General features: G+C 41.9%; 1 protein-coding gene across 3 annotated transcripts in view; it reads left to right on the top strand.

The window, feature by feature from the left end:
* The window catches only part of MTSS2 (MTSS I-BAR domain containing 2), a 66,885-nt gene that overhangs the window by 15,352 nt on the left and 34,387 nt on the right, over positions 1–17,146 (top strand). For all 3 annotated transcript variants that reach the window (XM_026684187.2, XM_087971887.1, XM_026684186.2), the window contains exon 3: positions 14,507–14,580. In XM_026684187.2, the coding sequence (XP_026539972.2) occupies positions 14,507–14,580 (74 nt within the window). The remainder of the gene's footprint in view (positions 1–14,506; positions 14,581–17,146) is intronic.

The raw sequence follows: 17,146 nt of genomic DNA, 5'->3' as shown, positions 1-17,146 counted from the left end.
CAGATCTTATAATTGTAGGGCAAACATGGTGGCCCAATTGCTTTGTGATTCCAATAGTTGAGGGGAATGCCTTTTCTGACCCTCCGGCTGTCCAATTGTTTTGCTGGTCCATTCCCCTGGAGGTGCTGTCATGTGGATGAGTTGCTGTTGTTGCCGTGTTGAGACTATGAAATTGCACAGCACTGCTCAGAGTGAGGGTCCTTAGCTCAGAGGTGGCTCAAGGGAGAAGGGAGGGAGGGAAGGCTGCAATAATGCTGGAAAAATCAAATGGAGAACATATAGCACTGGATGGAAGAAGGAAAGAGGCAGGAGAAAAGAATGGAAATTTGTGGGACATGCTTCCAAAAGATGCCAATCACAGAGAAGAAGCTGGGCCACATAAGAGGTGGGCAGTGCCAATGGTTGGCCTCCTTGAAATGAGAGAATGAGAACATGGGAAGTGACCGTCTACTCTAAGAGGTGCAGAAAAAGTTGGCTCCTGGGAAGATTGTGGTGGTGGTGGTGCCTGTTGTTACTCTGCGGGGACAGGGCCACCAAGATACGCCACGAAGGGCCCCTCTGGTGTGCCTTGTTCTGGGTGGTGGTGGAGGGGACACAGAGCAGGTGTGGAAAGCAGAGAGGGCAAGCTTGATGGAGATCCCTTGCAAGGCAAAAGGGCTGAAGCATTTTTAAAATCCAGAAGTCCACGCGATAATATTCGGAAGCCCCTCCCTCATTCACTGAACCATGAGGAGGAGGAGCACAGTCATGTTTGCAGGATTCTGTTCTTCTATGCCATCAAAATAGAAACAGCTTCAGGCTACCCGTGGAGTTGATTTTCCAGTCTGTTCTGCTTAGAGGGCTGCCCTGGGGAGGTGAATCTGAGGGTGGAGGCATTTTGATCTGGTGAGCAGCGGACGGCGTGGCAGCAGCTAAGATACTCTCTGTACTTGGTTAAGTGGAGGGCCTGGTGGTTTGGAGCTCAGCTCTCCAAAGATTTCCTAAGATTATCCTTCTATTACCCTCTCCTATTGGTGTCTTCTTTTACCACTCTGTTGTTTGTATCTTATGATTTATAATAGTTGTTTGTATGTACAGTGAGAGCTTATGCACTGGAGACAAATTCCTTGTGGGTGCTTGTGGGTCCAATCACACTTGACTCTAAAGAAAAAAGAATATGTTCTCACTGCATTTCTAAGAACTACAGAGAAATGGAGGGCTCGTTTCCAGCCCTTGCTTGCCAAAAGAGGCTCAGGATCTTCTTACGTTCTTTATCCTGCTGGGGTGAAAACGGGGTGGAAAAGGGCTTGTTGGGCAAACTGCTTTGGAGGACATGGGACCAGTTGGCTGACAGGGTTAAATTCAGCTGTTGCCCAGAAACAACATGCTCTTCTAGTTTTGTGGGAAAATCCTAATCGGCTCATGTGTTTTTAATGTTATTTGTTATTGACAATAAAGCTCCCTTTTGAATGCTTAGCGCAGTGCTAGTCTTTTTGCAGGACTGTCCCTCTCAGGTAGACAGACCAGGAGAGAATAGAAAAGAGGCTGGTAAAATGAGGACCCAGATGGTTGGGGGCAAGAGGCTGACATTTGTAAGCCACTCAGAGGGGGACTGTAAAGCAGGATTCTGTTTTGGACAACCCACCACCCATCACACCACTTTCTGTCAGGGTGTAGTTGATACTTATCATCATATAGTTTGGGATCACAGGGAAGCAAAGCTAAGAGGCTGGATTCTTCGGAATGGAGAGCAGGGCCCGATTCAACGGCTTGGTGGGCCCAATAATCAGCTGCCCTGTTTCCTTGGGAAATCTCACTATGGTCTGCCTGGGCAGTGAGTGATGGCTAACTGAGATGGTTTTCTGACAGCCATTTTTCTAGCAAAGGCTTCATCTTTAAACTTTTCCCCTCAGTGCCTGTAAAGCCACAGGCTTTCCACAGAGCTGTATGGGTGTGTGCAGCCAAAAATGCATAACGACTATCAGTATAAATGTTGGTGCGCAGACCAGCTGACAAATGGCATGCTTCAATCAGAGCTAGGAGCTCAGCCGCTTGAGCAGACCAGTGAGAGGGGAGCTGTCGTAGGAGAAGGGGCCCATCTTTGGAAACTATAGCCAGTCCTGTGCATCTTTTTCCATTTTTGACAAATGAGGAGCTATCAGTCCAGAGTTGAGACTCGGGATTGTCAAAAGGCTCAGTCCTAAGATCTGCATGAATGCCCACCACAGATTCCAAAACAGTTAAACAGTCATGCTTGGGACCATCCTCGGGGGGGGGGAGGCAGGAGGGTGGCTGGGTTTAGCCTCTCATATCTGTGAATCTGTGAGTCTGATTCTAAAATCTGCCTTGCATGCTTAGAGAGCCGGCATGAGGTGGCCCATGCTGGGAGAGTCTGAATTGAATGAGGCATATAGACGTTAAGGGGTGCCCCCAAAGTTATTTTGTGTCTCTTGGATGAGGATGGCTGTCGCTGCAACAGACTGGAGACAGGCTGCCCATCCTCTAGCTACTGGATCCAGTCCTTTAGATAGGTAAGCGACAGGAACTCTTTCAGGACCCAGTCCTTGCAATAAAACGCCAAGGGCATATCCCTTCATTTCAGAGTCAGAAAGTTCAAAGCCTGTCATCTGGTCAGGCAAAGCCAAAGCAGAAGCAAGAGCTAATGCATCTTTCAAGCCCTGCCATGCTTTCTGGTGTTCTCCTGTCCAATCCCAGGCCATGTCCTTTTGGGTCAATTGATAAAGGGGTGCAATAACAGAATACATCGGAATCCACAATCGTGCATAGACAGTGATGCCCAAAAAGTTTGCAGCTGCTTAACGTTAGTTGGCACAGGCAGGGATGAGATGGCTCTCATGGAGTAAATGGCAGCCTTTGCTCAGAGCAAAACCCAGGTCCTATACTTCTTGAGTGGCCCATTGGACTTTCCTCCTAGATACTGTGCATCCCTTTTCAGCCAAGTGATTGAGGAGGGCGATTGAAGTACTTTCAACATCCTTCTGGTTTTTCCCCACTATCAATAAATCATCCCCATATTGCAAAAGGAAAGCTTGTTGGGTGTCAAAGTCTTTAAGATCCTGGGCAAGTGCTGCAGCAAAAGCTGTTGGACTGTTATAATAGCTCTGTGGCAGGCGAGTCCAAGTTAGCTGGCACTTGGAACCATCTGAAGGACTTTCCCACTCAAAAGCGAAATATGATTGACCCTGTTTAGCCAGGGGGATACAGAAGAAGGCATCTTTTAAATCTATGGCCGTATACCAACTCTGGTTGCTAGAAAACGTAGTCAGCAAAGTATAAGGATTAGCCATGATGGGGGTGGAGTGGGTGGAGCCTAATGTAGGCTTCCCTCAGATCGTGAACCATTCCCCAAGACCCATCAGGTTTGGGGACAGGAAAAATTGACGCTGACCAATATGATTGTGTGGGAACAAAGAGACCAGTTTTCAGGAAAAGTTCAATCTGAGGCTTAATGCCAAGCCTAGCTTCCAGTCTGATGGGATACTGGTGGATTGCAATTGGTTGAGCGTCTGGGAGGAGCTGAGCCATGTGGGGTGTGGCAAATTTTGCAAATCCAGGAGTTCCTTGGTACCACACCTGGAGGTTTATCTTGTTAGAGTCTGGGCCGTTAAGGATCATTCCCTTTTCCAGGAAACAAAGGTAAACCTTTTCTGGGGGAATTTTAAGGGAAACTCATTGCTGGGTGCATTGTATAACTGCCCCCAATTTTCCTTTTGGGCCCTTCCCAAAAGGTTGATGGGACATTGTGGCAATATTAGAGAGGAATGCTTGAGTGATGGTCCCGTTTGACTCAACAACCATTGGGAGACTGATTGGGGCATTCTCTCTTACGTCCCGGTTGCTCCAACGATGAGTGTGGTTTTGGAAGAAAGGCAGGGGATTTATCCATCGTTTAGGACACTAAAAGTAGCCCCTGTGTCAATCAAAAAGGAGTAAGATTTGTTCCACATTTTTAGCTCCATCAGAGGGTCTGAGGAAGCAATTGGCCCTCCAGAGCCCAGTCAATAATTGTCCAGATAAAACTCAGGAGTCTGAACTGTCTGTGGGGTTTCTGGCCTGAAGCTTCCCTGCCCCGTTTGTCCTCGTCCCCGACTGGGCTGTTGTTGTTCAAGGGGACATTCTCTTCTCCAATGCCTAAATTTATCACATCGGGCACACTGGTCTCTCTGGATGGAGTTACTCCTGGGATTAGCTGAAGTTCCCCTCCCTCTTCTTTGGGGACTCAGTGCTGCTGCTAAAAGAGCAGCTTGCTTTCTCATCCTCCTGTCCTCTTTCTTTTCTTCCTCTTCCTTCTCTCTGGGCATAAACAGTGAAGGCTGTCTGAACAAGGGTCTCTAAGTCCTTAGCAGTCGGGGATTCCAGTTTTTGCAACTTCCTTCTTATGTCATGGGCTCATTGGTCCACGAAAGTCATTTTTAGCAAAACACTATTGGCTGGACTGTCAGGATCGAGGTCAGTAAACCTCCGGAACCCATCCTTCAAACGATTCAGAAGGTCAGTGGGGATTTACTGTTTTGGGGATGCCCAGGCTTAGTCCCTGAAGGATGGAATCCCTGGCTCTCTGGAGAATGAGGGAGCCCTGATCTGTGTTGGGGTCAACCTCATATTGCTGGGGATAAAAAGAGCCAGGGGTTCTGGCCACAAAACTGCCTCACCACGGTTAGTTTGAATGCCATGTTGTCTAGCAGCTGTATAGTGCTCCATGGTGGGTTTAAGTTGTTGCTTCTCTTCAATAGACAAAAGTGCCGACCTGAACAAGGTAACCTCATCAGTGCTAAGGAGTTCCAGGTTCAGCTCATCTTCTTCAGTTGAGCCTGGGTCAGCTTGAGCCACGGTGGTCTCGAAGCCTAACCCGGGGGAGAAATGAAGGCAGGCAGGCTGCAGGGGGCCTGGCGCCTCCTCAGGAAAAGTCAACAAGCCCTGAGCTACAAAAGCATTGGGTGGCCGAAGGTCTTCTTTGGATCAAGTTGGTGAAACTGGTTATTTGAAACCTCTTCAATCTGGCCTGGCCTGGAGCTACTTTTTAATACCTTCAAGCATGTTCATTGTTATTTTACTTCTCTTTTCCCCCTTTTTTACTATTGTAATCTGCTTGAAGTAGCCCCACCACAAGATAGGTGGCAAATTAAATTAACAAATCAATGTCTTAAAAATCAACTTCTGCATTTTTTTGAGGCGGTTCAGATCTTCTCTCTGAAGTGTTCACAGTCACTGCTGCTGGCCAATTATAATTTCCGTCCAAGGCCATTTGCATGAGGGAAGGTTGCCTTCCATGCTGTATCTGCTAACGGGTTTGGCTGTCAGGTGGAAGAGAAGACATTTACCAGAAGATCTGTACATTTTGAGGGATTTCATATTGTAAGTTCTGACAATACACTTAAGCCAAAAATGAACCAAAACAAATACTTAAATGGAGAATTGCAAATCAAAGAAAGTAGACTTTATTCTTCGATCAAAGTTAAAGATCTGGGTAAGAACTTCCTAGCACATCACAAGAGACATAGGTGGAAAATTCTACAAAATATAGAAAGATGCCCTGTCCTCCTTATACACACAAAAGTCTTTGTTCTTAGTTCTCTAATTACCTTGTAAATCTGTAGTCATGTAATCTAATTAGCTGTAAAACTCTAGTCATGCAATCTAACTAAAATTTACATCTTCCCTGCAACAGATAGATTCCTCTCAATGTTTACCTTTCATTATCTCTTCTCCTATTGTCCTCCTAATTGATCACAATTGACCACTTTAGGAGGCTATTAACAGCATCCTTCAAAGGTGTGGATTCCTCCCAATGGAGGTAGTTACAATCCCAGAGAGGTACGTTACCTTCCCAAGGGTGATGCCAGGGTGAAATGTATCAGATGGATTCAGATTGATTTAGATGGGAAAATCATGTGTCTTAATAGAAGATGGATTGTCAGATCCGTGTATCTGCCATTCTTCAATGGAAGAAGAAGGGGGGGGGGAGTTGGTATAAGTAATCCTGTTTGATGTAAACTGAATATATTAAATCTTATATTAAATCTGTATAACTTGCACACGATATACAACTGGAGGACTGGAGCCAGATGGCTAGAAACTTGTCACCTCTGGAGAGATAGCAAGAGGAGAAGGGACCATAAAAATTCCAGCTCTAGAAGATAATCCCTGGGAAACTCTTCTAAGATACGTTCCCAGAAAAAGGGGGGGGGGAATTAACATGTTGGTTCTTTGTTTGACAAAATCCACCTCTAAATAAGGGGAGGGGTTCTAACTCCCTTTATCTGTTACTGTATGCCTGGAAACATCTTAGACTCTGCTTTGACTAGTGCTGAGATTCATTCCCTTTCAATAAAGGATTCCTTTTGGGACTTCCAGTGACGAGATATGGGCGAATGGAGGTGCTGAAGCTCGCTCTGGGTTTCATGCTATCTCCTATTGCTGTTGGAGTGACCCTTAGGGGTGCATGCATCTTGTAGAGAAGTGTGCCAGTGTGGGGAGACTCAAGTCGTGGTGTGGAAAAGGCGATTCTCATCGCGACGTAGAGAAACTCTGTGGAGACCGACAACAAGAGACTGTCAGCAATCGCGGTCCTAAAGCCTTGACCGTTGCATATAAGAGGAAGCAAGTGAGTGACAGACTGGCGAACAAAGAGTGCGAGTGAAAGAATTTGCGATCCTGATTGAGCATTGAATATTGGAGTAACTTAGTCGGAGTGAAGCCCGAAAACAGTGGCCAAAGCAGATATGAGCGGCGGCGAAAGTGAAAGGGCTTGTGAGACAGAAGAGGGTAAGGACACAAGCGATCGGACAGAGAAGATAAGAGAATCGGAGGGATCTGAGAGACTGATAATAATTGGGGGAGAGAGAAAAAAAAGAAAGAAAGAACAATAATTTAATTTAAGGGAACTTTAAAGGATTTGAATTGTGGACTTTGGGGAAAATTGGAAGGATGAACTTGAGATGGGGGAAGACTTGAAGTAAGGAATTAAATTACAACTTTAAATATTCCATGAACAAAACTGAATAATTTACTAGTCTCCTTTTGGATTATTGGACTGAAGATTTATTAAAGAAAGAGACTATTTGAATCTAAAAATTGATTTGTTAAACTTTCAAACGAAAGGAGAAACGACTACAGCGGAAAGTGTGGTGAGATAGTGAAATCAGAGACATTACTCAGCAACTCTGTACTTCCGGTGCGCTCGGTGAAGGAATCTTGAAGAACTGAACAATTATATTAAGACACTTTAAGCTTTTAAATTTGCGGATTGCAACAATTATTTCTTGACACCAACTTAACTGATTTTTGAATGTGGTAAATGTAATTTATATATATTTAATTGATACATTAGTAATATTGTAGTTTATATTTGGTTATAACACACATAAAAAGGGAGGTGATAATTAATTATTTAGGTATAGATATTTGATTATAGGCGTTGATTAGATAATTAAATAATTAATTGTGATTAATTGTGATTATTATAGATTAACTAATTAATTATTGTATAGTAAGGTTGATATATTTATATTTAGATTTGTAAGTATTTGAAATATTATTTTATAACACTATTTTGAGATTTGGGATTCTATAGCATTTATAGATATACAGGTTAATATTATTTAAATTTAAATAGAGGAATTTGATATATTATTAAGAATTACAAATCCAGATATTTGATTTAGAAATTAGCTGTAAGAGTGCTCTGGAAAATATATATATATTGATAAGAGAGGTTAATCCTGTAACATATCATATTATTTAGCGTAGTGGCCATTTATAGTTGATATTTCTTAATAGTGAATGTTAATTTGGGACAACATATTTAATATAATACAAAAACAAATTTTACAAGAAATGACCTCTGTCACTAATACAACGCTTAAAACTGGAAAGAAGACTTCTTCAATACAAACAACTTCAATGTCATCAACCTCAGTGATGGCACAAAAGACAATTGAAGAAACTTTATCTGGAGAAAAACAACCTATCATCACGAATGCCAATATTCAATCGACCCTTCTTACTTTACAAGAGTCCATGCTGAAGCTTCAGGAAATAGTGGTAAAAAGTCATATTGAATCAAGAGCTGACACAAATGAACTAAAAGAAGAGATGGGAAACTTAAAGGCAGAAATGAAACTAGACATCCTAAAGCTGGATCAAAAAATTGAAACAATACAGCAAGCACTAGAAAGGAATGAATCAACAATAAAGGATGTTGAGAAAATGGAAAAAACGGAATAGAAGCTGGAAATGGTTGGTCAGAAATTAAGAAATGTGAGTAAAGAAATGGACGACTCCTTGGTATATTTGGAAATGGATAAAGCCGCAGCATATCTAAGATTCCAAAATATAATGGAATCTAAAGAAGAGGACTTAGAACAAGTGATGGCAGGCATATTAGCAGACCTATTGGAAAAAGATAAGGATGATATTCTGAAAGAGACGAAGTATACAGAGTGAGCACAAATTATGCAAGACGACATAAACATCCAAAAGAGGTCCATGAGAGATTTGCCAGAAGGAAAGTTCGAGATATTATATACAAAATTTCAAGAGAAGAAACAATTACATACAAAGGGAAAGAAATCTTGGTGCTTAAACAAATCCCAAGAAGAGTGAGAGAGCAGAGGTGAGATTACAAATTCTTGGCGAACCAATTAAACCAAAAAGGTATCATATTTAGATGACTAATCCCAGAGGGAATGCTAATCACTTGGGAAGAAAGAAAAATTAAAGTAGACTCCGTGGAAAAAGCCCAAGAATTCTATGAACGATTGATAGGCCATGAAGAATCAAGTAGTAGAGACTAGTTAGAAATGAATTTGCAAGATGACCAAGACTACCAAAAAAATAGAGATGGGAATTGTAGGAATTAAAAAATAAACAACATTAAGAGAGAGAAGAACCGAAGATGCACAATCAGCCACAAAGAGAGACAGGAGTAACTACAAGACAAAGAGCAAGAGTGATGGATGAAGAAAAAAAAATACTATCAATTAACATAAATGGCCTAAACTCTAGGATAAAAAGGAAAAGAATATTAACCAAATTAATTAAACAAAATGCAGATATAATATGTTTACAAGAAACTCATATAAGGAAGGAAGAAGAAAAATATTTAGAATGCCCCAAGCTAGGGAATTTATATACGTCGCCAGCAGATTTTAGGAAAAAGAAAGGGATAGCAGTATATGTGAAAGACGATATGAAAGCAGAGCCAATTTGGATAGACCCCAATGGAAGAATTCTGATGTTACAAATTTGGATTAAATCAATTCTAATTCTACTAGTGGTAATCTATGTCCCTAACGATAACCAAAAGGAATTTTTCAAACAATTACATGAGAAATTAGTGGAATTAGATAAAAGGAATATTTGTATCTTGGGAGATTTCAATGCTATTGTGGACCACCAGAAAGATCATAGTAGTGGGGGGGAAAGAAGAAAAAAAGAGAACTACCAAAAACACGTGAAGCGATGATTATTGAACTAAATTTGATAGACATGTGGAGGAAATTAAACCCTGAGAAAAAGCAATTTACATTTTACTCCAACCCTCACCAATCATGGACACGAATTGATATGGTGTGGATGAATGGTGAATTAGTAAATGAATTAAAAGAGATTGAAATCTTACCAAATGAATGGGCAGATCACAACCCGATTCAGATAATGTGGAAAGGCAGGAAGAAACCAAGGAAAAGGTGGACCTTAGATACACAGTTAATTAAAGAGAAAGAATTTATGAATAAACTTGACGAGGAATTAGACTATTTTAAAAAAGAAAATAATAATGAGGCAACTACGAAACAGAATATTTGGGATACAATGAAGGCAATAATAAGAGGCATAACGATATCATACACCGCTAAAAGAAATAAAGAAAGATATGCCCAACAAAATAAATTAGAACAAAGAATCAAAGAATTAGAAATTCAGCTGCAAAACACCCCAAAAGATTGCAAATTGAAAAAACAGATGATAATAACTAAACATAAATTAAATTTAATCGAACAAGAAGGAATGGTCTCAAAGTTAAATACAGCCAGACAGATATTTTTTGAACAGGCCAATAAACCAGGAAGGTGGTTGTCCTATAAACTTAAAAAAGAAAAACAAAAATGATCTACCAATTAATAGATGAGAATGGGGATGCCCAACAAGGGAGAGAACAGAAAAAAGAAATTGCATGTAAATTTTTTGAAGATCTTTATAAAAAGAAGGAGGTAGATGAGGATATGATAAGAAACTATTTGGGTATTACTAAAGATAAAATAATCAAGGAGGAGATGAAGGAAATGTTAATTAGAGATATTACATGGCCCGAGTTAAAAGCAGCAATAGAAAACCAAAAGAACAATAAAACCCCAGGACCCGACGGGATACCCGGGGAACTTTATAAAAAAAATAGGAGAACAAATAAGACCTTATGGTGGAAGTATATAATGAGGTCCTACTAGCAGCAAGAATGCCGGATTCATGGAAAGAGACATTGATATCATTGATTCCGAAAGCAGATTCACGACATATACAAAACTATAGACCAATTTCCCTGTTAAATACTGATTATAAAATATTTACCACAATTATAGCAAATAGACTGAAAAAAATATTGAATGAATATATACATAAAGATCAAAACGGATTTCTTCCTAATAGACAAATCAGGAATAATTTAAGGATAGTATTAAATGTTTTGGAATACTACGAAGCCCACCCTGAAAAACAAATAGCCCTTGTATTCTTGGATGCACAGAAGGCCTTTGACAATTTAAATTGGCAATTCCTAATTCAACAAATTTACAATATGAATCTAGGCACTAAGTTTGAAAACATCGTGACTACAATTTATGATTCACAAAAGGCAAATATTATAATTAATGGAGAGTACACGCGCTCAATAAAAATAGAGAAAGGAGTTAGGCAGGGATGTCCATTATCCCCCCTGCTCTTCATATTATCTTTGGAAACATTGCTTACACGAATTAGACAGAACCCAGGAATAAAAGGACTAAAAATTAAAAAAGAAGAATATAAACTCCAGTCATTTGCGGATGATATGGTATTTTTCATAGAGGAACCAATTGAAACAGGTCAAGAATTACTGAAAGAGTTAGATCAATTTGGGGAAGTTACAGAACTTAATAGGGAAAACATGAAATTAACTAAAAATTTAACAGAAAAACAAAAACTAAAATTGGAAAGGATAATGGGATTACAAATAGTAAAAAAAGTTAAATACCTGGGAATTTGGTTGACAGCTCAATGCAAAACTCTAATGGAAAATAATTATAATAAATTATTACAGCAAGTTAAAAAAGATTTAGAGATATGGGTTAAATTGCAAATCTCCTTATTAGGGAGGATTACCACTATAAAAATGAATATTCTGCCCAAATTTATTTACTTATTCCAAACAATACCAATAAAAATACATAAAAATTACTTCGTGGAACTTAAGATAATCACCAAATTTATCTGCCAAGGGAAAAAACTGAGGAAAAACCTAAAGGCAATGCAAGATATGAAGAGCAGGGGAGGTATGGCACTTCCAAATTGGGAATTATACTATAGTGCAGCCTCCTTACTCTGGTTGAAAGAGTGAGTAAATCTGTCGAATAAAAGGATCTTATTTTTAGAAGGCCATGATTTACAGAGGGGATGACATGCATTTTTATGGGACATTGGGAAAGTTAAGCAGAAGTATTTCCACAGACATATAATTAGAGATTCCTTATTGGCTAATTGGAACAACAACAACAAAAAAACATTATTTAAAAATCCCAATTTGGATCTCAACGATGGAGGCGATGATACATCCAAATAATCTAGATCTTAATAAAATGATAAAATACAAAGACCTTCTTGATCCGCAAGGAACTTTAAAATCATGGCAAGATCTCCAAGAACAGGGGCTACAAGTAGACCGGTGGGCTTACTTGCAAATTCAAAATAGATATAGCCAGGACAAGAAAAATTTTGGAATTTTGAAAATTTTGGAAGGCACAACAAATAGATAAAATTTTATTACGTCCAAATAAAAAAAATATAACTAAATTTTATAATTATTTACTAGAGACGGAATTAGAAGAGGAAGTAGTGAAAGGCAACATGATAGCTTGGAGCAGAAACATAGGACGTAGCATTACATTATTAGAATGGGAAAAGGTTTGGACAAGGAATAATAAAATTACAAGATCAGCAGCATATAAAGAAAATGCCTATAAAATGTTTTATAGATGGCATCTTCCACCCTTGAGAATAGCGAAAATGTCTCCTAAAATGAATTTGAATTGCTGGAAATGTAAAAAGAAACAGGGAACATTCTTTTACATGTGGTGGTCCTGCACTGAAGCCCAAAGATACTGGCATAGAATAAAAAAGTGGTTAGAGAAAATAACGGCAGAGCAAATTGAATTAAAACCAGAGTTCTTCCTATTGGGGATATTTAATAGACACATTCCTAAAAATGTCAAATATATAATACTGCATATTCTTACTGCGGCCAGAATAACCTTTGCACAGTGTTGGAAACAAGCAGATATTCCAACAGAGGAGATGGTTATACAGAAGATAACAGCCTGTGCAGAGATGGACAAGTTAACCTTAGCACTTAAGGACAAAGAAACATAAGAATATTATAGAAGCTGGGAATGCTGGTATGACTGGATAGAACAAAAATAGAAAATATATTAATAAATAACGTAAAATGTAAATCATAATTATATATTTGCAATAAGATGTATTTGTAAATGTATCACCAATATTGATAACAAACAAGGAACCATAGACTGTCGATAGTAGAATTGTTAGTTTTTTAATCATTTTCTTTTTTTCTATTTCTTTTCTTTCGTCTTCTGTGTGTTGTTGTTTTTTTGATATTTTGGTTTTGTAATCAATAAAGTTTTTTTGTTTTTTTTAAAAAAGAATTCCTTTTGAAGTGCCTGGCTTTCAGAAGTTCATTCTTTTTTTGGTTGAAGGGGAAAAAGTCCATTGCTTACAGGAATATAACTGATTGCAGGCATGTGTTTATAATTGTTTTAAAACAAGTGAAAGGTTAAGGAAATCTATTTTACAACAGCAAGATAACAAATGCCTACTCTCTACTTAATGCTATAATATATTTTGCTACATTTATTTATTTATTTATTTATTACTATCCCCTTCAATACGTTGCGTAGGGTAGAAGGGGGATGCCTTGAACCCAAGGGATGCGTCCTAAGAGCCTTTCAGCGAGTGCTTCTTCTCAGGGCCTCTTGTTGTAGGGGGGAATATAAAGTAGCCAGTTTCCAGGGAACAGAAAAGTGAACAAAGGGCTGACTGCAGTTTGGACTGCAGGTTGGCAGAGAATTTTAAGGAGCAGCTTGTAACAAACTTCCCCTCAAAGTCAACAACGTGCTTTTGTCTTACCTTTCCCTCCTAAGGAAGGAAGAAGACGACACAGCAGCCTGTCTGCTAAGGCTGTGCAGAGCTTTCAAAGAAGGTGCATTGTGAAGTACACTGGTGTGAAAAAGAAGCACCTCTCCTCAAAGCATTAAAGCAGCTGCATCCTTTGGGATGATTGGTTGCTCCAAATGCTGCCTCCACCCGTGTGTCCCTGCACTAAAGCAGTTGCACAGCGAAGAAAACAAGAGTAGAACAAGTGCGTGCTAGATAGATGCCTCTGCTTGTAAGAGGGGTTGCCTGCCAGGAATGTGTCTGCAGAAGAGCTCCTGGTCAGCTTCTCTTTCAGATAACACGTATTGAAGATGGGCAGGAAGTGCAAGAGAACTTGGTGGTGTTTATAATTCCATGTTTTTGGATGCATCCACCTAAATATCCATCTGGGCCTGATTGTCTAAGGAGTCATTCGTATGCAGAGGACACCCCATCTCTGCTCCAGCTGAGCGCAAGAGGCTGCTTCGGACTGGAAGGTCTCAATAGCTGGAGTCGCCTAGGCTGGCCCCCTCTTCTGCCATCCTAGAGAAAGGAGGAAGGTCTTCACTTGGGGAAAGCCCTTTTGCCATAAGCCGGGTCTTCTTGTTTCACTCGACCCGATTGTGTGTTGCCTTGGTTTGTGTCATGCTGAGGTTCTGTACACTTTTGATGTAAGGAGGAGTCTTTCCAGACCAGCAGGCACATTTGATTTTTCTACTAGGGAGAGTCCGGTTGAAGGCAGTTGAGTAGGTGTTTGGGTTGGTGAGAGGAGCAAGCCCAGGCAGGAAATCAACTTGGCAGGTAGTGTAAATCTCATTGCATTGAGATTGGCTAAAAATAAAGGGACTTCACACTGCCCCCTTTCCCTTCTTCTGTCCCAGACAGTTGGGGGAGGGTCTGCCTGAGTCCCTTCCAAAGGTTATTTCCCTGCTCCAGACTTCAAAAAGCTCCAGCCCCCTTTTGCCTGGGAAGCTGCCTCTGTCTGTCTCTGCCAAGGTTGCCTTCCTCAAGCCCTGCAGCTTCCCCCATCTGAGGCTCCCGTGTCTTGTCACTCCGCTCTCCCACAAAAGCCCCCCTCTCAACCTGAGCCCCTCTTTCTTCCTAGGACCACCATATTGGCTGCAGTGGCTTTCCTGGAGGCCTTCCAGAGAGTGGCAGACATGGCCACCAACACCAGAGGTAAGGAGATATGGGGAGCTTTGGGGAGGCAAAATGGTGTACCCCCTGGGAAGGCCCTTCCAGGGCTTGGAGGGGGAGTTTCATTGGCCCAGTTCTGGGAATCCCTCTCCTTCTGGCACCACCCCATGAACTTGGGCCTGGGGCCGGGAAGGTCATCTTCCAAAGAGGGAGCGAGCAGCTGCCCCCTCCCCCTTTTAATTGGGGCTCTTACCCTCCCGTTTGGTCCATCCCTTGTGTGGATGGGGTTCCTGGTATGAGAAGCACGTACATTCCTGTTTTTATTTTTGGTCTGGTCCTTTGGTTCCCGGAGAAGAGTCAGCCTGAAAATGGAACATTTCAGAGCATTTTTTTTTCCTGTTTGAAGCTTCAGAGCAGAGAGAATTGGCGTGCTCAGAAAGGGTTGGTTGCTGGTGAATTTCAGTCTGGATCGCAGATTGGCTAGGGAGGAGGAATTGGAGACTCTGAGGAGCATCAGTGACTCTGGGCAGAGAGTGGATTTCTGCTGCAGGATTTGTCCCTCCCCTCCCCATGCACAGATGTTTGCATGTATTCATCTGGCCTTAGCCAGAAAGGAAGTTGAATGCAAGGATCCTTTTAAAAAGGCCTTTGCATCAACAAGAGAAAGATTCTTAAAGGGGGGTGTGTGTATTTTCACATATATCCCCTCCATATGTTTCCTTTAACGCCCCTGCTCCCCAGTTTTTAAAATCGCAATTATTAGCCAAACCAGTGCGTGTTTAATAACTGTGTCCATGGTAGGTTTGAATCCCCACCCTGGTTTTGGGGGGCTTCCCTGCCAGGGGATCTAGGAGAGGGCTGAGAGGGCTGCAGCCCTTTGGAAGAGAGGGCAGAAGGGCAAGAGGGGTGGGGAGAAAAAGCCACCCCCAAGAAGGGCCTGGTTGCACTTCTGGTGGCAAACCTCCATTTGGGGTAGGTGGGCATCTTGAACTACTCCAGGAGACCCTTCAAGAAACCAGGGAGGGAGCCGGTCTCAGGGTGAGGGTGGCGTTGGGCCACCTAAGGGTGGCAAGTCTCTGTGCGGGGGGAGGCCCAGAGAAACTCTTCCCAGGTGCCCCCTGGGGGAGGAGGGTAGCCGCTGAAATCCTTCAGTTGGCCTGGAGAGAGAGAGAGGGGATGCCCGCCTTGCCCCATCCCACCTTCTCCCACCGCTTTTAGCCAACTCTGTCTCTCCCTCACTTTGACCCCCAAGCTCCCCCCACTCTTGTCTGTGAGGGCTTCTAGTGAGGAAATTCTACCTGGGTGAAGTTTCCTATGGAGGAATTCATGAAATCCGAGGCAGCCATGGGGGCTCGAAGGGCTCTCCAGATGGCCAGGTAGTCTGAAGGAGAGGCGGCCTCAATGTGGGGAAGTGAATTAGAACCTTGGTGCGTTTCTTTAAGGAGATTTGTTGAAAGTGAATAGAAGGAGGTTGAGAAAAAGTGTTGGCAACCTTTGATTTTAGAGGCAGGTTTACCTCAGAGTCTTTTTCCGGTTTCAATTCCTAGCGGATTCTTTTTGAAGAGAAAACTTGGACAGTCCAGGGTTTTCCAGCTACTTCTGATTCTCTGGCTGTGCTGTCCCAGCTCTTCTATGGGAATTGGATAGTTACTTAGGAATTATGAGCTGTCCCCTTAAGGGAATGCATCATGGTAAATGTAGTTAAAGGTATCCTGGGAAATGTAGTTCATGTCACGTGGCCACATCTGTAATCCTGATTGGTCACTAAATTGACCCTCGAAGGGTTGGGGGGAGGTTTTCCTCACTTTTGCCTGAATTCCCTAACTCATGGCAGCTTCTTTCTATTGCTACAAGATGGGTTAGGAGATAACCTTCTTTTACTACAAGGCAGATATGCAAAGGATTGGTCATTAAAGAAGAACTTCGTCACAAACGTGGGTTATGAGGATACCTGATGAACTAATAAATGTAACTTGTTATGGACGTCTTGTTGAGTTGTCTATCTGCATCTGTACAGCTTCAAATCCACCTCTGTGCAGAAGGCAGAAAAGTAAAAGAGGTTATCTCCTAACCCATCTCGTAGCGATAGAAAGAAGCTGCCATGAGTTAGAGAGTTCAGGCAAGAGTGAAGAAACCTCCCCCAACCCTTCGAGGGTCAATTTAGTGACCAATCAGGATTACAGATGTGGCCACGTGACATGAACTACATTTCCCAGGATACCTTTAACTACATTTCCCATGAAGCATTCCCTTAAGGGGACAGCTCATAATTCCTAAGTAACTATCCAATTCCCATAGACTGGCTGGGACAGCACACAGGCTCTGAACAAGCCACCAGCTCCCAAAGCAGCCTGCCCCAACGATTCCAAAGCGATATGGGGTGGCTGGCCCTTTCTCCCCCTCTTTTCTTTCCTGAGAGGAATGCTCAGAATCTGCTTTATAGATGGCACCCCAGAGAGGCTCTGGCTTCCATGGGGTTGGGGGCAGAGGCCAGAGCAGTGAGGGACTCTGCTAGGCTTTGCAACAGCCTGGAGGGAGGCCTCCACCAGATTCCAGGGAAGAGGGGGCTTCCTCCCGTCTCGTGCTTCCTGGCCCCTGGGCCTCCTTG

This window comes from Notechis scutatus, chromosome 9 (genome assembly GCF_049901735.1).
Source record: "Notechis scutatus isolate UNSWTSFEM ecotype Mainland chromosome 9, rNotScu1.2, whole genome shotgun sequence".
In the NCBI taxonomy this organism is placed as follows: domain Eukaryota; kingdom Metazoa; phylum Chordata; class Lepidosauria; order Squamata; family Elapidae; genus Notechis; species Notechis scutatus.
Note: the sequence above shows the minus strand (reverse complement) of the source record. Positions and strands in the feature narration are given on the sequence as shown.